Source organism: Bubalus kerabau, chromosome 7 (assembly GCF_029407905.1).
Source record: "Bubalus kerabau isolate K-KA32 ecotype Philippines breed swamp buffalo chromosome 7, PCC_UOA_SB_1v2, whole genome shotgun sequence".
Lineage (NCBI taxonomy): Eukaryota > Metazoa > Chordata > Mammalia > Artiodactyla > Bovidae > Bubalus > Bubalus kerabau.
This window is the reverse complement of record NC_073630.1, coordinates 97,712,093-97,736,024: the sequence shown is the minus strand read 5'-3', so window position 1 is coordinate 97,736,024 and position 23,932 is coordinate 97,712,093. Positions and strand designations below refer to the sequence as shown.

General features: G+C 40.7%; 1 protein-coding gene across 2 annotated transcripts in view; it reads right to left on the bottom strand.

Annotated features, from left to right (window-relative positions):
* BMP2K (BMP2 inducible kinase) overlaps positions 1–23,525 on the bottom strand; it is a 117,565-nt gene extending 94,040 nt beyond the window's left edge. For both annotated transcript variants that reach the window (XM_055588882.1, XM_055588883.1), the window contains exon 1: positions 22,821–23,525. In XM_055588882.1, coding sequence (XP_055444857.1) covers positions 22,821–22,980 — 160 coding nt within the window. In that variant the 5' untranslated portion in view covers positions 22,981–23,525. The remainder of the gene's footprint in view (positions 1–22,820) is intronic.
* Between the last annotated feature and the right edge of the window lie 407 nt (positions 23,526–23,932).

Here is a 23,932-nt window from a genome sequence, read left to right as displayed (position 1 = left end):
TCATTTCATGCAAGGGTGGGCATGATAAAGGACAGAAATGGTAAGGACCTAACAGAAGCAGAAGAGATTAAGAAGAGGTGGCAAGAACTATATAAAAAAGGTCTTAATGACCTGGATAACCACAACGGTAGGGTCAGTAACCTAGAGCAGGACATCCTGGAGTTTGAATTCATGTGGGCCTTAAGAGGCACACAGTCGGTGTGAACACGGTCAGTGGAAGTGACAGAATTTCAGCCGAGCTATTTCAAATCCTACAAGATGATGCTGCTAAAGTGCTGTACTCAATATGTCAGCAAATCTGGAAAACTCAGCAGTGGCCACAAGACTGGAAAAGGTCATTTTCATTCCAGTCCCAAAGAACGGCAATGAGAAAGAATGTTCAAACTACCAGACAATTGAGCTCATTTCACATGCTAGCAAGGTTATGCTCAACATCCTTCAAGCAAGGCTTCAGCAGTACCTGAACAGAGAACAGATATACAAGATAGGTTTCAAAGAGGCAGAGGAACCAGAGATCAAATAATCAATATTCACTGCATTATGGAGAAAGCAAGGGAATTCCAAAGAAACATCTACTTCTGTTTCATTGACTACACTTTGGTGTAGCCTTTGATTGTGTGGATCATAACAAGCTGTGGAAAATTCTTCAAGAGATGGAAATACCAGACCACCTTACCTGTCTCCTAAGAAACCTGTATGTGGGTCAAGAAGCAACAGTTAGAACTGGATGTGGAACAACTAACTGGTTCAAAATTCAGAAAGCAGTATAACAAGGCTGTATATTGTCATCCTGCTTTTTTCACTTCTATGCAGAGTATATCATGTACAATACGGGGCAGGATGAATCACAAGCTGGAATCAAGATTGCTGGGAGAAACATCAACAATCTCAGATATGCAGATGATATCACTCTAATGGCAGAAAGTGAAGAGGAATTAAAGAGCCTCTTGATAAGGATGAAAGAGAGGAGTGAAAAGGCTGGCTTAAAACTCAACATTAAAAAAACGAAGATCATGGCAGCGGTCCCAACACTTCACAGCAAACAGAAGGGGGAAAAGCAGAAACAGTGACAGATTTTATTTTCTTGGGATCCAAGATCACTGTGAACAGTGCCTGAAGCCATAAAATTCAAAGACATTTGTTCCTTGGAAGGAAAGCTATGACCAACCTGCAGAGTGTATTAAAAAGCAGAAACATTACTTTGCTGACAAAGGTCTGTATATTCAAAGCTATAGTTTTTCCAGTAATCATGTATGGATGTGAGAGTTGGACCATAAAGAAGGCTGAGTGCAGAAGAATTGATGCTTTCGAACTGCAGTGCTAGAGAAGACTCTTGAGAGTCCCTTGGACTGCAAGGAGATCAAACCAGTCAATTCTAAAGGAAATCAACCTTGAACATTCACTGGAAGAACTGATACTGAAGCTCCAATACCGAGGCCACCTGATGCAAAGAGCTGACTCACTGGAAAAGACCCTGATGCTGGCAAAGACTGAAGGCAAAAGAAGAAGGGGGCAGCAGAGAATGAGATGGTTGGATGGCATCAGCGACTCAATGGACATGAATTTGACCAAACTCCAAGAGATAGTTGAGGACAGAGGAGCCTGGCGTGCTGCAGTCCATGGTGTCACAAAAAGTCAGACACAACTTACCAACTGAACAACAATATAAAATACTAAGTATAATTCCAATTTATAATGAAAAGAGACAATAGTTTCAAAATCCTGGACAATGACATCATAAATCAGGAAGAGATAATGATGATGCTATGTAGGAGTTACAGCATTCTACAGTTCTCATAATATTCGTGCATTAAAGAAATATTAACTATAGTCTTCTATTGTTATGCCCAGTTCCTCAGCCATGTCTAACTCTTTGTAGCCCCATGGGCTGCAGTCCGCCAGGCTCCTCTGTCCATGAAATGTTCCAAGCAAGAATTTTGGAGTGGGTTGCCATTTCCTACTCCAGGGGATCTTCCTGACCCAGGATTCGATCGGCGTCTCTTGCGTCTCCTTCATTGGCAGGCAGATTATTTACCACTGTGCCACCTGGGAAGTAGTCTTCTATTAAACAACTACTAAAAAAATAGAGGAAAAAATATATATATAGCTTCCAATTAATGGGAGGTGGGAGAATAAGATAAAGAGAACCTTAATCAGTCCAAAAAGATTAAAAAAAAAAAAAGAATTTTTATAAAAGATAATTAACCAGCATTGTTTGACGAGTGAAGAGAAGTCAAGGGCAGAAGAAGAGACAAATTAGAAAGGAATTTCAGTATGGAGCCAAATTAGAAAGGAATTTCAGTATGAAGAAAAAAGTCTCAAACAGATACAGGAAGAGGATTAACACAAGGTTACTGGGACATTCATACATACACTCTCACACCCCCACAGAGCCACTTTAACAGTCCAGGCAAAATAAAGATATTTATAGAAAGGAGATGACAAACTCATCTCTTGTTTCTCACCTGGGTGACTATGAGTGGGCTTCCCTTCCAATGGAGTCAGAGAAGTTGATTTGGGGAGTTCAGGTTTTTTAGATCATGTCTACAACAGAGGCAAAGAGGAGTATACTACAGAGACAGAGATTTGGGGAATTTGTGTTTGTGAATAAATCCATCACACAGATACTGAGGGGGAGTAAAGGACAGGTAAAATAAGAACACTAGGCAAATGAAAACGATCTCTATGGAGTGTTTTAACTCTATCTTAAAATATTTTGGACAACTGCCATTAGGAAAAAAAATACTAAAAAAAAACTCTTCTTTAAAAAACTTTTGAAATACTGTTTGTGTTAGTTGCTCAACTGTGTCCGACTCTTTGCGACCCCATGGACTGCCAGGCTACTCTGTCCATGGAATTCTCCAGGCAAGAATACTGGAGTGGGTAGCCATTCCCTTCTCCAGGAGATCTTCCCAACCGAGGGATCGAACCCAGGTCTCCTGCATTGCTGGCTGATTCTTTACCTTGAAAGGTTTACAAAGTCTTTAAAACACTCACCCTCGGAAAACTTGTTTATAATTCCAGTATCAGATATTTATTGTAGATAAGCAAGCCAATTCAATCTAAATTCCATTAGCAAGTGAATTCTTCCCCATTTTTATTTTCGATATTTACAATATAAATTATATTTTTATTAAATGAAAACAGCTTTATTTCCAAATTTTGAAGACAGCTGCAGTTCAAGCCATTCCAATTTAAGACGTTAACATGAAATGATGAGACAAGGCAAAACCCATTTTTTTCAACACAGAGAAATTAAGCTAACTTAATACTACACAACTTCTATCCATAACTGCATTCCACTATCTGGTTCATTAAAGCAGAATTAAAATCATACATAACAGCTATGGTTAGCAAATAAAAACCACAAAAAAATAGTTATGACTGTGCATGAGATAGTTGGGAAGCATGGTAATTCCACATGATTCAAAACAAGAGAAACATCTTCTTTAAAGTCACAGAAGATAAGAGTGTACTGAACAGGATATGTTAACTTCTCCTGGTATTATCCCTTATCACTACACTGGCCCTAACATGTTGATGCTTATGCATGCACTTTGTCTAACGAGTTCAAAGTGTGCCAAGTAAACACAGCGCCTTCTGTAATTACTTCAGAAGAGGAGGAGGGAACTGCTGAGAAAAATCACCCCATGGAGCCAAAGTATCAGCAGAGGGCCAGTATCTATTACTTTAAGGCCTGATAGCAAAACCTTGGCTCAGAAAACAGATACATATTTAAACATTCTGTGTAAGGCTAAGAAAAGCACACTCTACAAGTTTCAAGTTGGTTTATCTTGATGTTACTAAACACAAACAAGACTCAAACTGAAAGACTAGCCGGGGTAATTCCTCCTTTTTAAAGACAGCTCAAATTTATCTCCTGATTAATTAGGCCTGTCAGGTCGAGTGGAGCATATTTTTCTCACGGGCCTCTAACACTCCCTGGGCTTAATATTCCATTGACTGAATCCGTATTTATCCTACTAATAGAAAACCATCCAGTATTATTATCCAACTCAGTGCTTCCCAACCACCTGGCCAGCTCCCTGGGGAAATGATGTGAATGACAGAGTCTGCTTTCAGTCTGAGTTGACCAGCAGGGACCTCCAACCACAACAGGGCCACTTTGAGGGCTGAGGGGAACCATCTGGGCACACCTACAACCCATCTGTGCATATTGTTAATGACCACAGCACATCGGTAAGGAAGAATTTGGTCAAGCTCTTCTGATACTCAGCAATAAGGTTGAACACAGCCTTAACAAATATTTTATGCACTTTTAATAGAAAGGCCAATCTTACTGAGAGAAACTGTACACAAAACTCTTTAAATACAGACACACACACACACAAATATTGGCATCAGCAGCAGAATCTCCTCCTCAAAATCAAGTAAGTGTATATAGGTTAGAAAAATGAATTCTCTGTATTCTTTGACTTTATTTTCATGTATTAGTACCTATAGCCACTACTATCTAAGCTACTAAAACACAAAAGCTTGAATACATTTTTAAATTATAAAAATCAAGGAATATACCACAGGGGTAATTTGCATAATACCATATATACTCTCTGAAATCTGCACAATTTGTATATATGCAAATTCTCCTGAGCAAAGTATCTAACTTCTCAAAGAAATGTGCTATCCAAAAAGAGTTTGGTTTTTTTGGGTTTTTTTTTTACTACTTCTACCGGAATATACAACAACTAAAACTTTTTCAAATTCTTGTACGCTCTCTCTCTATATATGTGTGTGTGTGTGTGTGTGTGTGTGTATTTGTGTGTGGGTATCTCCCCTTCCTTACACTGTCTATGAACTGGCTTACCTTCTCTTTAAAAATGGACATAGTTCTGTTGCCCTGTCTACTTAAGAATTGGTGAATACATTAAATTTGGCTATGTAGAAGAAAGTTCTCTAGATAATTAAGAAGTCTCTATCAAAATATGTCAATATGCAATAACTTTATAATGTTTATCATTGGTATTTTTATCTGTTACAATGGTCTATAAAAAGATATTTTAAATTTCATTCAGAACAAGTACTATTAACAATTAAAACAAGTTTTGTCTTAAAAGCACTGATACCAAGTTCTCTCATACAGATTGTGGATCTTTAAGACATGTAGGTTTATATTCGAATGTACTTTATCTGAAAGAGCATAATAATGTGCACTTCTGGTTAACAGTGACTAAAGTGAAACCCTCGGGTAAGAGATTTCAAATACCCACTGGAACTTTCCTAAAAATATTCCCACCTGAAGTAATCTGTTCAGAGACTCCTGTTAGAAAGTTACACCTTTGAAAGTATATGATCACAGCTTTTCTAAGAACAAATTCTTTTCAAAGTGAAATAATTTATAGAAATGCAATAGAAAGAAAGCTAAGGAAAGAAGTAAAACCAGTTATTTCCTTCCATGGTGAGGTTCTATATATATTAACAATAGTTCTAAAAAATTTCCCCATAAACCATAAATTACTTAATGCACTGTCCCCCTTGACCTTAAAGGACCTTCGTAATAAAGATCAGCCTTTCAACAGTCTAGGCAAGTTTCCCACAGGCACCCAACAAGTACTATGTCCCCTTATCCTTTGTTTCTTTCAAACAAAATCTAACAAGGTTTCTAGTAATTCTCACACATATGACTTCAATAAAATAGAGATGCTATGCTCTTGGAAAGGAATGCTCAATACTATCAATATGCTCAACCCCAAGTTAACAGGCAGTTTTGAGTAATGTCAATCAAAATCCCAACACAACAGAATTATATGGAGTGCTTATTAAACTTGATGTTTACCCAAAAGATCTCTAAACCTAAGATTAAATCTCTGGGATTTATGTCCAGAAATGTGTTCAATAGCACTCCAGGTAAAATTTCAGAACCCCTGCATTAGTCCTGCTGTCTCCTAATGATCAATCTGAAGGTCATTAATAAAACAGATATTCATCATGAACTGCTTTGATCACTTCAGAGGGTCTTTTTTCTCTCTCCCTCTCCTAGGAGACTGGCTCAAGGAGAATGTGAGCTGTGGAAGCAGCAGCACTGGCATCACTTACGAGCGCGCTGGTCATGTAGAACCCCAGGCCCCACCCCAGATGCTCGGAGTCAGAAGCTACTTTTTAACAAATCCCCAAGTGATTCATATACTTATTAAGAGTCTGAGAAGCAGTATATTAGAGAATAAGACTCCTCAAAATTACTTTTAAAAAATTAATACACTTAAAATGAACCAGGCTTCCCTGGTAGCTCAGCTGGTAAAGAATCCTCCTGCCAATGCGGGAAATGCACGAGATGCTGGTTCACTGGTTCAGTCCCTAGGTTGGGAAGATCCCCTGAAGAAGGAAACGGCAACCCACTCCCATATTCTTGTCTGGAAAATTCTGTGTTCAGAGGAGCCTGGTGGGCTACAGTCCATGAGGTCGCAAAAACTCAGACACAACTGAACGTGCACACACACACTCTAAAGTGAACCAGCTCTTCGAGTCCAAAGGAATATTCCTTTCAAACTTCCCTGCTCTGTCACCGGTCCCTCGGACACCTCATCACAACTCTGGTTCCTAAGACTGTAATGAAGTAAAGATAAAGGACTATTTTAATAGTCCTTTCACATACCTATGGACATTCTTCTCTGCTATTGTAGCAAAACATAACAATTACTTCTTAAAGGTCACTGCAACATGGTATCTCAAACCACATCACTGAATTCTTTGCCCTCTTACATTAAAATCCAATGGTCAATCTTATATTAGTAACATCAAGTATTAGGAAAATAACAGTTCACCGAGTTTAAGAAATCATGTTACCCTTTTTAAAAATTGTATTTTAAAAATGTAAACATTATCACCTATCTCCTCAGAAAAGCCTTTAAGCGGTAGGAAGCTATCAAGTTCACACGGGCAGATACAAGTTTTCCAAAATTCTAACTTTCTTTTGAAAAATCAAATTCTGTCATTAATAACACTTGTCTTCCTTGAAGTGACAGTCTCACTTCATTTTTTGAGAAAATAAATGTGAGCCAAATATCCAGATCTAAATGAATAACCATAGTTTGTCAATCACTTTCAAATAAAAAGTGTTCCACTAAAAAAGCAGCAGGTTCAGCACACAACTGAATCACCTAAGTGCTTTTCCTCAATTATCCCACCATAAACTTCACCATGCAGCAAGTGCTTGATGTATACTTCCCATTTCTTCACATATTAAAAAGATGTCAACTTATGAATGGCCAATAAAAAGCACATGAAAAGATGTTCAACACCACTTATCTTTGGGAAAATGCAAATCAAAACCACAGTGATACACCACTTCATACCCATCTTGGATGGTCATTATAAAATGTTAAAAAGAAAAAAGCAGAAAATACCAAGTGTTGGTCAGGACATGAGAACTTAAAATCATATAGCTGGCCACTATGGAAAACAGGAGGACAATTCCTCAAAGAATTAAACATAGAATCGTTCATACATAATGCAGCAATTCTGCTTCTGGGTCCATACCAAAAAGAAATGAAAGCATGGGCTTGAGTAGATATTTATACACTTATATTCATAGCAGCGTTACTCACAATAGTAAGAAGGTGGAAATGACCAAACTGTGTCCACTGACGGTGACTAAACAAAATGTGACATTCCACTCATGGATTACTCAGACTTACATTGATACATGCTACAACATGCATGAACCTCGAAAATGTTATGGGAAGTGAAACAAGCCAATGAAAAAGGGGCCATTATTGTATGATTCCAGTTATATGAGGTACTTATAATAGTCAAATTCATAGGGTCAGTAAGTAGAATAGTGGTTACTGGGACTGGGGAAAAGGAAGACTGTGGAGTTAGTGCTTAATGGATACAGAGTTTCAATTTGGGAAGATGAAGAAGTTCTGGAAATGGATAGTGGTGATGATGGCCTAACAATGTGAATGCCACTGAACTATAAACTTAAAAATAGTTAAAACGGTAAATTTTATGTGTATTTTACCACAATCAGAAAAAAAAAAAAGACACGTACTTTTGAGATTGAGAAAAGACTTTTTACAGCTGCATCAAAGACATTAAGAGAAAGCGGCTTTAAAAAAACAAAACAAAACAAAGCGCATGTGACAGTGAAGAACTCAATGACTACTAATACATTTTGGTGCCAACTACGTAGATTCATGTTAAAGCAGTTTTAACTAGCATTGCTTTCAAACTGTCAATGAAAATGCCAATAAAGTGTAAAAGGCAATTATGTCTTAAAAGTATTATGAAAATAATTTTGACCTGATAAACCCCATCAAAAGGTTTTGAGGACCCATCCCCCTGGAGCCCACAAACAACACTATAAGAACAATTACTGAAGCCTGTTCTTTCAGAAGTCAGTGATGAAAGAAGCAAAGACACACAAAAGACCATGAAAAACCTTTATTTTTGTTTTGTCTTTTAAAATGAGATAAACAGGCAGATATGTTGAATAGAAAGATTAAGTAATAAGGCACAAGTAGAAATGGGGGGGGGGGGGGGGTCTCAAGTTGGAAGTAAAGGAGAGACCCATATTAGAGGTAGATGGGGGATAGGACAGGTTGTATTTTGGCTTTAAAAAGGCTCTAAGTGCTGGGAATGTAATGTACAGCCTGTGACAACAGTTAATAATCCTGTATGTATATCTGAAAGTTGCCAAGAGATCTTAAAAGGTCTCATCAGAGGGAAAAAAGTTTGTAACTATATGTGGTGATGGATAGACTTATCCTGGTGATCAGTTCACAATGTATACAAATGTGGACTCATGTTGCATATCTGAAACTAATATAATGTTATATGTCAACTCTATCTCAATTAAAAAAAACTCTCTACTTAAAAAAATACAAACAATAAATGTTTCTTGATAATGATGTTGACAGTCCCACAGTTTAACAAAAAATATTAAGAAATTTTCTTTTAATATTATTAAATCACAGATCAAGGACCATTCCATTCTAACTTTTCACTTGCATGTGTATAAAAATATGCCACATACATCACAGAAGTAATGTCATGTCATTTTTAATAAAATTCGTATGACGTCACATGATCTTATTTCCTGCAAAGACTCAGAAGTGTAGTATTTTCAGGTTTAAGACACATGTATACATGCTACGATCTAAAGATAAAAATTTGAAAGATCCTGTGTCTTTTCTTTTCTTTTGAATAAATGTAGCACAAATTGGTTAAGTGAAATGCAAAAGGGGATTTGATACTATAGCACATTAGACTCTAAGCTTTAAAGTTCCCATAACTTTGAACTAGGAACAGAAGGTAGTAGGCGGTAAGAATTCATCTGTTTCTCTTCACTTTCTTTCCTCCCTACCAGGAGGTCCCAGATATTGCTAAGCTAGATTCACAAGAAGATGCTAAAGTAATGTGATTTTATCTTACTTTACAGTTCACAAACACATTATTTCACTCAGGGCTGAATCTTTCTAAACTGAGATAAGACTAATTTGGGGGAAAGTGTAATTTTAAACCTTTTAATGTTAATTCTGACACCTTAAACAACTGCAACACATGGTTTCATGGCCTTAGCAAAGAGCAAAGTGAAAAAAACTCAAAAATGTTTGGGAATACCTCCTTCCACCTCAGACTCCTCAGGTACCCATTAATACTCTAGCTGCTTCCAGAATATTAAAAGTCCTCTGATCCCTTAAGTCTGCTCAAAGTCCCACTCCAACCAAAGGCCAAAATTTGAATGTGAACAAGTGCCAATTAAAGAGCCCCATGTAGTGGAAAGAGTGCTAAGTTAAAGTCCTGAGACTGAAGCCCTCCACAACCAACACTAACAGTGTGACTTTGAGGGCTCATCCCTTAATCTATTTTCTCATAGTTAAATAAGGGAACTAAAATTGGATAATTGCTGCAATTACAGGAGATTTAATGAGGCCCTAGCATTTTAAAAGATAGACTGTTAGTCCAGCACCACCAACTCCAATTAATAGACCACTGGGGATATTCTCTGAAGGAAGCTGAGAAGGCCTTTGCCTTCATGCAGATTCTTGTACACCACCCACCACTCCATCCCTATATTTAGTCTTCCAAAAGAACAAAACTCAACAGAATTGACCTCATAATATCCATAATGGCCCACCGTAACCTTTTAAAATACCTGTAGCCTTTATTAAGACAGCTACTATTCTAAAGTGAGGACAAATTTGAACCTTAACTCTGTAAACAGGAGTTTCTCATGCTAGAAATTTATGGGCCATCAAAATAGTTACATCCAACTCTGAATTAGATGGATTCATACAGCACCTTGCAAACTCACTTCTAACATACTACGGGGAAAATGCCGTATAAAAACACATGCTTTCTTTCAATCCATGGATTTGCAACATTTCTCAAGTCCCCACTTCAGTGAGCTGAAAAACAAAGATGTAACAGCTAGTTCACTGGATTTTAAATACATACATATAACTATCAATTTGAATTGAGATCCTCAGAATTTTATAAATAATATATTAAAAGATAAAAAATGAACAAAGATTTAACAATCTGGTTAACTATTCACCAGGATTTGAACTAGGCTAGTTGGAAACAAAATCCTCTTTTTTAGGTCTACATTTCTGCACTACAGCACTAGTTAACTGTCGTACAAGCTTCTCTCATTGATCACAAAACAGACCATCAAAATCCTAAGCACAGCTGAACACATACTCATCCTACTTCTGGAAAAATAACTCAAAATCCATGTCCTACTGGTCATGAGTCAGTGGCATCTTTTTTGTTGCTGTTACACAAAGAACAGACAGATCATTAATATTCAGAAGGAGAGATTCTGTTACGCAGGAAAGAGAATGGAAAAGTGGGTCATGGTCAGTGATGCATAATCCTACTCCCTAGAAAAATAGTCCTGACAACATTCATTAAGTAAAATAGTTTACCATAAGTACTAATACCTTAATGATTCCAAAATGAGTATCAAAATTTAGACCAACCACTGACCACCTCATTCAAAAGACCATAGTTAAGTATGTAAAAATCTCCATCAGCTCAAACAATGGCCCAGCCACACACACACACACACACACACACACACACACACACAAAATCTAAGGAAAACAAGTAAATATAGCAATTAGGCAAGGGAAGGAACCTCTCTTCCAGAAAACCAAAGAAGAAATACAAGAATGCTAAGGGTGGTAATGATGAGTTACTAAGAAAACTGCATAAAGACTTAGTTTGCTACCCTCTGATCTGTTATGCTAACGCTTACAAATTTCCCAATCAACAAAAATTCAATGCTTCTCTGCTAGAAAATAGCACCTCCAATATCACAGACTAATTAGAGAGGTCCTTCAAAGAAATGATCATATATTCCTCAAGCAGAGCATTAAGGAGATGCCCCTCTTGCTCATCTCTCCTTCTCTTATATTCCAGCTGTCACATTAAACCTTGGTACTATCAGTCACTGAAGAGAAAGCCTTAGCCTTTTGATCATTTCCAACACTGATACCTCCTTAAAATTCGTTGCTCAGAGCACATAACATTAGGCCTCTTCAGCTCACTCTCTGTCCCACAGTCCTGGCTTTCTTAAAGATGACATGGGTCGGGGAAATTTAGGCTAGAGTATTTCTGAGAGTCATACCTAATGAGAGCAACGCAGTAGCCATGAAATAAAAATGCGCTCTTTGTGTAATCATAACAGAAGTAAAACAGGCTAGAAATTCAAAAATTAATCTGGTTGTGTTTTTTTCATCTACTAGACAATATTGTACCTACATTATTATAAATGCATCTACTTGTTTTCATTTCTATAAAGGGACATAACTTGAAAACCAGGGCCAATCTGTTCCTAAATATCAACTGAACAACAGGATACGTAAAGTCTAGTTTGCTATCCAACTGTTTAACAGTAAATTTTTACAGGCCTTCGGACTGTTTTCAACTCAAAAACCTCAATCTCTTACATGTATCACAAGTATAGCACTGCAAGAGATAAATGATGAATATAAGCCAAATTTTAAAGGAGCTTTTAATCATGCAGTAGAGGAAACTTTTTATCAGCCATTTTCTTGGAATAGAACAAAGCCATGTAAAGTAAGTGCAACATGAGAAACAGCTGCTACACAAGGCATCAAAGGAAGACATAACTGCACTCATTTGGTTGCACATAGGGTTTCATGGAAAAATAAAGATTGCAATTAACTGACTGTACATTAAATGAGTGCTGCAAGATCCCATTTCAACAGACCTGGAGAGGCAGGCATCTGCATTCAGGCAAATGTAACAACATAAACTGAAAACCGGGAATGATAAAGCATGACAGAAGTGCAGGAGACAGAAGCACATGTGCAGTAGTGACATACACCCAGGGGTGCAGTGAGAGATGAAGGTGGAAAGGGGTTTGGAGTCCCGTCACAGAGGACCTTGAATCCCAGAGTACTGAGTCTGCATTTCACTTACTTAAGCAAATAAGAGGGTGACAAAAGCAGAAGTCCACTTCCAGAAGAACAAATTAGAAGGAATATAAGAGTTGCTTTGATGAGTAAAGAGCCTAAAAGGGGAGGAATAGCCCACATGAGAATGTATTTCTTTAACAAGTATTAGGGACCCAAACGGAGAAGGCAATGGCACCCCACTTCAGTACTCTTGCCCGGAAAATCCCATGGACAGAGGAGCCTGGTGGGCTGCAGTCCATGGGGTCGCTAAGAGTCGGGTATGACTGAGCGACTTCACTTTCACTTTTCACCTTCATGCATTGGAGAAGGAAATGGCAGCCCACTCCAGTGTTCTTGCCTGGAGAATCCCCGGGACGGCGGAGCCTGGTGGGCTGCCGTCTATGTGGTCGCACAGAGTCAGACACAACTGAAGCGACTTAGCAGCAGTAGCAGCAGCAGGGACCCAAACTAGAGCTGACAGCAATGGAAACAAAAAGTACCAAGTTCTTCACACATACCACAGTTAAACTTTCTAGCCATAAGCTTGCTCAGAGAAAATATTACTATAACTCTTCCACATATATTCTTTGTAAGCAAACATTTGTAAAACGAGTTTCTTTACTTCCAGATACCCTTCAAAAAACATATATAAACGAATCACTTGGAGATAACAAATTAAAATGACAAAAGCAGCAACTAAGGTGCCTTGGCCCTTGAAATTGAACTGGGCTCTGAAATGCCACGCTATTTCACCTGAGCATCAGTCCTCTACCTTGAGGCTAACACACAAGGTAACTTCTTATAAAAGACTCTTTCCCAATGCTTAAGAAATAGTTTTATACCATGTAATAAGAAATAAATTGCTACCCTATATTGAAGTTTGCCAAAGAACACAAATGTATGATAACCACGCACAATCCTTTCATTACGGTCTCAATCCTAAAACTGCTCATCATTAGCCCTCCTTTCCCATGCTCCGCTCTTAGCGGCAGGAGCAGTAAGATTCAGTTACACAGGTAGAATCAGCAAAAGTCAAAACAGAAAAAGATGTTACAGATTTATTTTAACCCACTTCATTTTTTTCCTTGAGGGAACTGAGGTCAAAATGTCACAATGTGAGTTAGTGGCATTAACTGGGATTAGCAGATGGTCTAACTTCAAAGTTTCACCTTTTTTTTAATAGTTGCCTCCAAGAAGGCACCATTCCAAAATCTAATTAAATTTAAAACAGGAAAACTAGTAGCAACAAATATTTCACATTTTAAAACAATATCCATTGCAAAGTGCCTCTCCAAAGGTTACAACCCAAACTATGCCCTCAAGGTTACTGGAATTCTAGGACAAACCCAAAATTCGATAAACAAAGTCCCTCTATAAAAGGCCTGACAACCACTTTCCTAAGTCTTGAAACTTAGCAGAAATGTGCTGACTGATCTCAACTGTAAACATGATACATACAGACTGAGAATCTCCAAATTAACTAAGCACCCAACTATGTAAAACAGCTCAGTCATTAACCACTCAACGTCCTAACCGAGTCCCCTAAAAATAGTGGCTTGTGGGTACATAAATGGCTCACCAGATGGATGCAGGATAAAAATCAAGGAATGAGCAGCCTCAAGCCCTTGCAGATGAAACCTCGTGAAGCTCTGAAACTGACATTCAGACTCTTAATTTCAGAATTCCAGATCAAGGTTTTAATCATTTGATAGCTATCAAATGTGTTCTAATAAATATGTATGTTCTACTTTGAGTTTTGACAACAAAAGAAAAAAAACAAGGAGAGAAGGGGTGAAAGAGAACCCCAGGTAATACACAAGATCAGTAAAGAACACCAAAGAAGATCAGGAATCAACGTAAGGACAGACATCAATTCTACCTCCTAGTATGTTACTTAATACTTCTAATACAAATTTTCTATTTTTCTCTCTTGCAAACTCCATAACGGAAAGATACTAACAAATATTAATTTATTCCCATTATTTTTAAAATAACCGAAGACAACCTTTCCAATTTGCTCAGCATGAAAATGTCAGTACTAACCCCACAAAGTTGACTACAGCTAAAATCACAGAAATTTGACATATTAGTGCAATTTAGCACCTTTACTGGAGATAAATGGGCTTCCCAGGTGGCTCAATGGTAAAAAATCCACCTGCCAATGCAGGAGACATGGGTTTGGTCCCTGAGTTGGGAAACTCCCCGAAGAAGAAAACGGAAATCCACTCCACTATTCTTGCCTAGGAATCCCATGGACAGAGGAGCCTTGCAGGCTACAGTTCATGGGGTCTCAAAAGACATGACAGCGACTGAGCTCACACACACTGGAGGCAAATGTACAATTTCCACTACATATTTTTGAAGTATTGGAAATTTAGCATTAGTATCTTGTCCTTGAGTAAACTGCCACATCTAAAGAAAATATATCAGCGATCAAAATTACATCCTAGGAGCTGTCCCTACAATGATAACATAACCCAAAACAGAAGCATGTGTTAACAGGATTCTATGTAATACCCTTTGCTGCAAATTACTTTCACATTGTTGTGAAAGCACATGCTGCTATCAAGGTCAAAACTCTACATAGCTAACAGGAACCTACAAATTATATGTGGCTGAATGCCATATAATAATTATCTGATCAAAATGATTTGGAATTTTTACAAACATGTGGCACTTACTTCAGGATAAATGTACCACCTAATCTAAAAGCAAGTTACTACAATGCCAGAATCAGATCTCACTGAAAGCTTACAACTAAATCTGAACCAGAAATTAATCCATATTTATTGAGAGATTTGGCATGCACGGTTAGGTACTGTCACAAATTATCTTGTCAGTATCACACATTATCTATTGATTTTCATACTAGGTATTAGCTATGTGTTAACAGAAAAGGAAACAATGTTTCCTGACAGTTTAATTTCAACAACTGAAAATTACTGCACAGAACTAAAGATAGAGATAAATAAATAAGACACTGTCCTCAACATACTCTCCATCCAAAAAAAAAAAAAAAAGACTGTCAAAATCAACTGCAGAATATAAAACAGTTTAACAATGGCATGTAAAAATGCTTTTCTTTTTTTAAATTCGGCCACTTTTGCTAAATAAAGAAAAATATAATGTCAACAGAGAAAGGTGACTTAAGGGGGTATCCATGTTGTTCTTTCTTTGCTGTTTCAAGGAAGCTAAATGAAATGCCACTTTGCAAATATGTCTTCACCAAAAGTAGAAAATTCAGGGTCCCCAGGTCTAAGCAGAAGACCTCTGAGGGGACAAGAACTAAAGAGTCCTCCACTGGTACTTCTTAATTTGCAAATTAGGTCCTAAATTCTACTGAAGAATTCTGGTTTCCCAAAAAAAGTCAAAAATCATTTCCTTTGAAAAGTATTTGAATGCCTATGGTGAGGCAATTTTTGTGACACAAAAAGCAATTAACGGAGTGTCCTTCTGCCTCCAGAATTTCACTATCTGCTAGGGGCATTGAGACAGGAAGAATAATTCATCACCTGTTTCCAAGTGCTTACATAATTGTATCTCAAGACAAAAGATTAAATGTGATAAGAGAAGAAAAAGCAAACAGCTACAAATGTCCACAGGAAGAAGGGCGTGATCAGAGCCAGCAGTTAGGAAGCTAAGGTTAGAGAGGCAGAGAGAAAGGCAAACAGGAGATTCAACCCGGGAACCAGGAGGCGAGAAGCACACTGTGGCTGGAGCAAAGAGCATTACCAGAAAATAATCACAGCTAAGTTTCATAAGGTAGGTGAATGACTGAGCACGCACAATCATGAACTTGTTTAGTCGCTAAGTTGTGTCTCTTTTGCAACACCATGGCCCGCAGCCTGCCAGCCTCCTCTGTCCATGGGATTTCCCAGGCAAGAATACTGGAGTGGGTTGCCATTTACTCCTCCAGGGGATCTTCCCAACGCAGGGATCAAACCCGGGTCTCCTGCACTGGCAGGAGGACTCTTTACCTGTGAACCACCAGGGAAGCCCATTAAAATCACAAATGCCTGACCAAAACAATGTAACCAAGTAAGATGACTTCTCAGCAACACAACTGTTCCCTCCCTCCCTTCACTCCTCAGTTGCAAGGCATCTCTCCTGTATTCCCCTGCCTCCCTGGCAGCTCCTTTTTAGTCTTCTCAGTCTCTGCCTACTCGTAAATCTCAAGGCATGGTTCCTGGACCAGCAGTATCTGCACTGATGAGCAAGTTGGTAGAAATGAAAATTACGGGCTCTGCCCAGCCATACAAAATCAAACTCTGGATGTCAGGCTCAGCAATCTGTGGTTTACCAAGCTCTCCAAATAATGATTCTAATAAACGCTAATGTCTGAAACCAATGTTCCACAGGAGTCCTTCATGAGAGCCTTGCCCTTCTCATTCTACATGGCTCCTTCACCCATCCTCTCCCAGGGCTTAAAATAACAGTCAAATAAATGCTCACTAATCACAAGTACCTGTCTCTAAGCCCAAACACCTTTGCTGAGTACCAGACCATATATACTCAGCATCCCACTTGACAAGTATTTCCTCTCAGATTTCTCAACTAAACATGTCCGGAATTACTGGATATTCTTCCAATCTCCACCCCCAACCCCCAAACTCTGTTCCTTCTCTACTCTTCCCACCTCAATAAAAGCACCTCCATGCAAGAGGTGCATAAGCAAGTCATTCTTCAGACTTCCTACAACACCCACCTCCACGTAATCCACACCAGGTCCTCCCAGTCAAGCATTAGTAACATTAGGCTCCGTCCCCGCTGCCACCCTCTTAACTCATCATCTAACTTGTACACCTCTCAAACAGTCATCACACAGCAAATACCATGATCTTACGAAAACACAAATCAGAGCATGTCACGGCCCAAATTTAAATCCTTCACTAGCTTCCCACCGCATTTTCAGATAAAAATCTAAATGCCCAACATGCCATACAAAGACCTCGATCCTAGTCACCGCTCTGAAACCATCCTGGTTCTCCTTTCACATGATTCATTCACAACGGTCGATGGCTCTGGACTTACTTTTACTTCAGTTTCTGAAACTTTTCCCTACAGAGGAATTTCTCTTCATGACATACTCCACACCACCCCCACCTTCACACCTCTGCCTTTACTTAACTCTCCTCATACTCCAGAATTCTGCTAAAATGTCAAAAAAAAAGCGGGGGGTGGGGGCTTCCTAATCCACCAATATAAACTGAATCAGTTATTTGCTCATAAAACCCTTTCTTGTCACAACAATTATCTAAACTGCTAACTACATTAACCTGACTGATTTTATCATCTACACTAGACTGTAAGTTCCGTAAGGTCAGAGATATATGTTTTGTTCTCCTAGTACAGAGCTTGTCATTTTTTTTAAAAGAAGGCATTTCATAAATAGTTAGGGAATAGGAACAGTTGTTGATATCTTTATTAAATCCTCCCCTTCTGCTGTCAATCTCTTAGGAACTTTAACTTACATGTTACTGGGTAGCTACAGATAATTTCTGCATGAAACATCATGCTTAAATACATCATTTTTCTTACTGATTTATACTGCAAAGTCAGAAGTACTTTACTACCTTTCTGTAAAATTAACAATGAGAATTAACTGGCACCTAGGCTAAATTCACCCTACTCCAAGCAGTTAACTCTGAAAGAGTTACCAAGCTACTTTTACAGAAATCTGTAGTCAATTCCTGGCCTCCAATTTCTGACGTGCCAACAACCCCCGCCCCCCACCATGCCCATGTCACAAAGTCCTATGCACCCAATTATATTCAAAATATCATTCCTAGCCAGCACCATAACCTCATGATTAGATTATGTCAACAAATTATGGATGGTGTCCTGCCCTCTACACTGCTCCCCATTTAAGTCCACTTTTTACCAAAGACATTTAAAGGGAAAAGTCACCTACTGGAGAACCCACTCTTCCCATTATCAATCAACAGTAAATTCTTCTGACTAGACTGAAGTCATGTTATCCAAAAGTGGGCCTATATTTTAGTAAAAAGTTGGAAGGTGACATTGAATTATATGTGCTTGACAATTTGATACTGTTTCAAGCTAAAATTTGCATATGTCTCTAGCTCATTTCTACAGCCTAACCTAAAACTGAACTTGCATTCCTGAAACTAAACAAAACTATTTTTTGAGGAAAACCATGAAAATGCCTATCATATCAGCTGTTTCGACTTTTAGTAAGAACTAAAAAGGTGCAAGTTCTCAGCATCTTCTAACACATATATTCTTAACTAGAAAGAGATTACGCTATGAAGTGTAAAACATTTCAGAAAGGAAACTACACCAACACACAAGTATACCCCTAAGAATCTAGGTTTTTAAAATTATGTATACTATATAAAACATATATGTGCATGTGTATATTTACACACAGCTGATCTTCATTATTTGAGTTCATATTTGTAAACTTGCTTACTTGCCAAAATTTATTTGTATCCCTGAAATCAATACAATATCCCAAAATCAAAACAATGGCACTTTCATAGTCATTTGCAGACTGTGCAGTGGCGAATATTTTGAGTAGGCCACCTGGCATCAACGAGGTATTACTCTGCCTTCTTTCAGCTCTCATACTGTAAGCAAGGGCCCTTTTCAAGGTCTATACAGTGTCATGTTTTTCTCATTTTTGTGTTTTTTACTGACGATTCTGTTGTTTAAAACAGCCCTCAAGCATAGTGCCAAAATGTTGTCCACCTAGCATTCCTTAGAGCAAGAAGGCTATGATGACCCTTACAGAGAAAATCTGTGTGTTCGCGAAGCTTCATTTAGGCACGAGCTACAGTACTGTCACCCTGCTCATTTAACTTCTATGCAGAGTACATCATGAGAAACGCTGGGCTGGAGGAAGCACAAGCTGGAGTCAAGATTGCCAGAAGAAGTATCAATAACCTCAGATATGCAGATGACACCACCCTTATAACAGAAAGTGAAGAAGAACTAATGGCCTCTTGATGAAAGTGAAAGAGGAGAGTGGAAAAAGTTGGCTTAAAGCTCAACATTCAGAAACAAAGATCATGGCATCCAGTCCCACCACTTCATGACAGATAAATGGGGAAACAGTGGAAACAGTGGTTGACTTTATTCTTCTGGGCTCCAAAATCACTGCAGATGATGATTCCGGCCATGAAATTAAAAGACGCTTACTCCTTGGAAGGAAAGTTATGACCAACCTAGACAGCATATTAAAAAGCAGAGACATTACTTGATCAACAAAGGTCCGTCTAGTCAAGGCTATGGTTTTTCCAGTGGTCATGTATGGATGTGAGAGTTGGACTATAAAGAAAGCTGAGTGCCGAAAAATGATGCTTTTGAACTGTGGTGTTGGAGAAGACTCTTGAGAGCCCCTTGGACTGCAAGGAGATCCAACCAGTCCATTCTAAAGGCGATCAGTCCTGGGTGTTCATTGGAAGGACTGATGTTGAAGCTGAAACTCCAATATTTTAGCCACCTGATGCAAAGAGCTGACTCAATGGAAAAGACCCTGATGCTGGGAAAGATTAAGGGCAGGAGGAGAAGGGGACGACAGAGGATGAGATGGTTGGATGGCATCATCGACTCAATGGACATGGGTTTGGATGGACTCAGGGAGTTGGTGATGGACAGGGAGGCCTGGCGTGCTGCGGTTCATGGGGTCGCAAAGAGTCCGACGGGATTGAGCGACTGAACTGAACAGTACTGTTGGCCACGAATTCAATGTTTATGAGTGAACGAACAATATACATACTAAACAAGGTGTCTTTAAACAGAAACACACATAAAACAAGGTTTATATTGATTGGCAAAAATGTGAACAGAGACTTGTGATACCCTAACACTGTATTTCCCCTAGGCACAATGATTCCATATTTGCTAAATCACTGTTGACGACAACTTTAAAGAACATAAGTTCTATGAATAATGAGAATCAAATACGTACATGGGGAGGGAGACAGGTAGCACTCCCACCAGGTTGACTGAAGACTCAAAGACACTGCAGAAGTCATTCTGAGCGGTAGCATGCCAAAACACTCAGGACACAGCATCCAGAGTCCTGGCTCCATTTAAACAACACTGACACAAAACAAAAATGTAAAACCCACTAAGCTTGTTTTTTGCTATCTTTGCTTCTACCTTTTTCCCACTCAATGGTAAACCTCTCCTCAATTCAGGTGCTCTAAACGCTAACGCCTTTTCATAAGCACTTGCCATAATCTTATAACTGGGCAAATATATCTGTAAATTAAAGGAATGATCATTCTCGAATGTAAACCACATTTCTGCTTAAATATCTACACTGTGGCATATCTGGAAAGAAGAGATCATATGAAGCATATGAAATGACAACGTATCGCCAGAATCAGAGTAAGCCGAATATAGATAATTTCAGTTGTGTGTGTGCTGGAAAGAGAAGAAATACACAAGGGAACAAGACCAAGGACTCAGCCTTCCCTCCACAGAAGGCCAAAAGCCTAGGTCCAGGAGCTGGGGTTTTGGGGGCGGGGTTGGGATGGGGGGTGGGGAGTAGTGCCAGCTTTCAAAAGAGTTTGTTCAATGCTTGCTTCCTCCTAACGCCTGCAGATTTTTCCAAGAGAAATGACAAATTATGGCAAAAGGCAAGCAGAACATTAACAGTGACATTAGTGACTGAAAAAATTTTTCTTTTAAATTTTTTTGTGTGGTTGAGCGCTCCCCTTTTGAAATTTTTTTATTTGCATTTTCCAAAATTACTTTTTGTTGAAAATAGCTTGCTCAGAAGTAATCATAGGACACGCATGGAGCAATGGCAAAAGCTACAAATCCAAAGTCTAGTTTCATGAAATGTTGATGATTTCCTTCTATTAAATAAAAGACTCATCTGGGGTTTAGTGAAATGAAGTGAGTGTAATATTACTCAAGTCACACTTGAATTAGTTACTACAGTTCAAAAGACAGAAGTACAGCATGTGAGTTAACAGCCATGTCTTCTGAAAACCTACAGCTCCAGCTACAACTCAAACATTTGAAATTCCTGTAAAATAATGCGATAGGAACTTTCACAGCGTAGTAAATCTGTCTGTCAACACCCATTACCATACACTCATTATTTGACAAGCTAAGGATCCTCCTCCCACCTCTCTAAGATTCAGCCAGGCTCATTACTAGGGGCAATGGCTTGCCACACAATGCATCCATCCCTGAACCATTCAAATCTTCATTCTCTTTAGAGTCTTTTATAGACAATAACCTTTCAATTTTCCTCTTGTACTCATTTGCTATTGTTTACAGCATTTCAAAAAGCACAAGTGGAATCTCAGTCTACTGTCTCCAAACCACATCAACAACTAGCTCTCAGAGAACCAAAACTACTGTCTTTGATTTCTTCCCTCTTAATCTTGGAACTTAAAAGGGCCATTTACCAAGAAATCTGAAGAAGGAAAATGGCAACCCACTCCAGTATTTCTGCCTGGAGAATCCCATGGACAGAGGAGCCTGGTGGGCTACTGTTCACGGGGTCACAAAGAGTTGGACACAAGTGAGGGGACTAAGCACACCAACAAATTATTTCTTGAGAAGTATTTAAGTATTTTTTTGGTAATATCATTCTGCGATTAAAAACTCAAAAGCCAGTGAAACATGCGACAGAACAAGAGTTATCTCCTACAAGCCAATTATACACGATACACAAAACTAAAGTGTAGGATCTTTTTCTTTTTTTTAACAGAGTAAACTTTTTTGTAAGCAGCCTTGCAACTGTTGACATAACCCGGTAAAGATAATGAGGGTTCCCAAACAAAACTTCTCAAGTGAAAGTTAACCTTTCCTACCGCCTTTTAAAGTACTACCAAGAGACGTCCTGCAAGGATATGACTGGTCTCATAGAGAAGATTCTAAATAACAAGGCGGACTTCCAAGTTTACCTGCTCCCCCAATGGCAACCCAGTGACTGAAATCTGGGGCAAAGCATCACCTCCAGCACGCGCACACACAGAAATAAATTGTTTTTCAACTGATGACTGAGCCGGAGCAAACCCAGGCGAACACCCGGGGCTGCGGGGTCCTGAGCCCTGCGGCGCGGGTGGAGAAGCTAGTGCAGGACAGCCGCCTGAGCCACAGCGGGGAGACAGGAGACCCAATCCTGCTCGATCTGAACCTCTAAAGAGTCACGGGTTCAATCATGACACCGCAGCCCTCGCTAAGACGTTTCCTATTTATCTCCCAGCCTCAACAGGGAGTGAAAATGACAAACTCGTACAGAAAGAACTGTGCACGGGTCAGAGCTGCCGGCGGCAAGAAAAGCCGACTTAGGCGCGAGCCCCCGCCGGCCTGGCCGAGGAAGCAGGAGAGGGAAAAAGAGTGAGCCGCGAGGGCGCGGAAAGAAGCGGGAGAGAACGGGAGAAGCTACCGCCACACCCCAGCCCTCCCTCACCTGCCTGCCCGAGCCTCCCCGGGCGCCCGTACCTTCGGCCAGCGACTCCTCCAGGGTGACCTGGTAGCGGCCGACCGCGAACACCCGGACCCCCACGGACGAGCTACCGGCCCCGGCCCCGCCGGCCCCGCCACCCGCCGCTCCGCCGCCGCCGCCGCCCTCCGACTTGGGCATTCGAGAGAACTTCTTCATGGTCCCGCCGGCGCGCTGGAGGGCGCGGGACGCGCCTAAGGGCGAGCGAGAGGGCGAGTGCCCGGCCCGGCGTGCGCGGCCGGGGCGTCCGCGAGGGGTCACTGCCCCTCGCCTGTCCGAGCGTCCGTGCGCGCTGCGGCCCGCCGAGCCTCACATTCCGCGCGCCCCGAGCGCACTGCCCCGGCCCAGCCGCCCGCTCCGCGGCTCCGCTGCAGCTGCCGGGCTCCCGCAGAGGGCGGCGAGGAGGGCGGGGACGGGGCGGGGCGCGAGGGGGCGGGCCCGAGTGCGGGAGCGACGCGGCCGCCTCCGCCAGTGCCTCGGGCGCCCTCTCCGCCGCGCTAGGCGCCCGGAGCGCGAACCCCGGAGGAGGGCGCCTGGGAGGGAGAGGGCCAAGGGGGCGGGGCGGCCGGTCCCTCCGGGGAGTGGGCTGGACCACTCAGGCCTCACACCCGCTGGACCGCACCACCGCCACCCCGGCCGAACCCGCGCCGCCCGCCACTCGAGGCCGTTGCCGGCGCGGCGCCCCTGCCAGCCGCTCACTGAGGCAAGGCGCCCCGCGCAGGCGCGTTGCCTGCGCCGCCGGAAGTGACGGTTTCGGCTCTTGTCACGTGGAGGGGGGGACGGGGGAGGCGATAGTGGGGGTTGGGGACGAGGGCGAGGTCCGCAATCCCGGGTAGGGGGTCCCGGCTGGGAGGATTCAGGCCGGTTTCCTGAGGTCCCGGCTTCGAGCAGGGAGGTGGTCAGGGGACCGGTTTTGGCTTTGGCTGTGCGGCGAGAGGTTGGTATGTCACTCGGGGGCTTAAAAATGCCGCCAACAACTTCACCCCTGTGAAGGGACTTTTCTCCCTGCATTTCGAAGTCGTTTTTCCAGAAATTCTCCCCTGAGAACCTTCTTCCGCTCGCCCACCCTCGAGCGTGGGAGGTGGGAGCAGCATAGAACTAGAGCGGATTT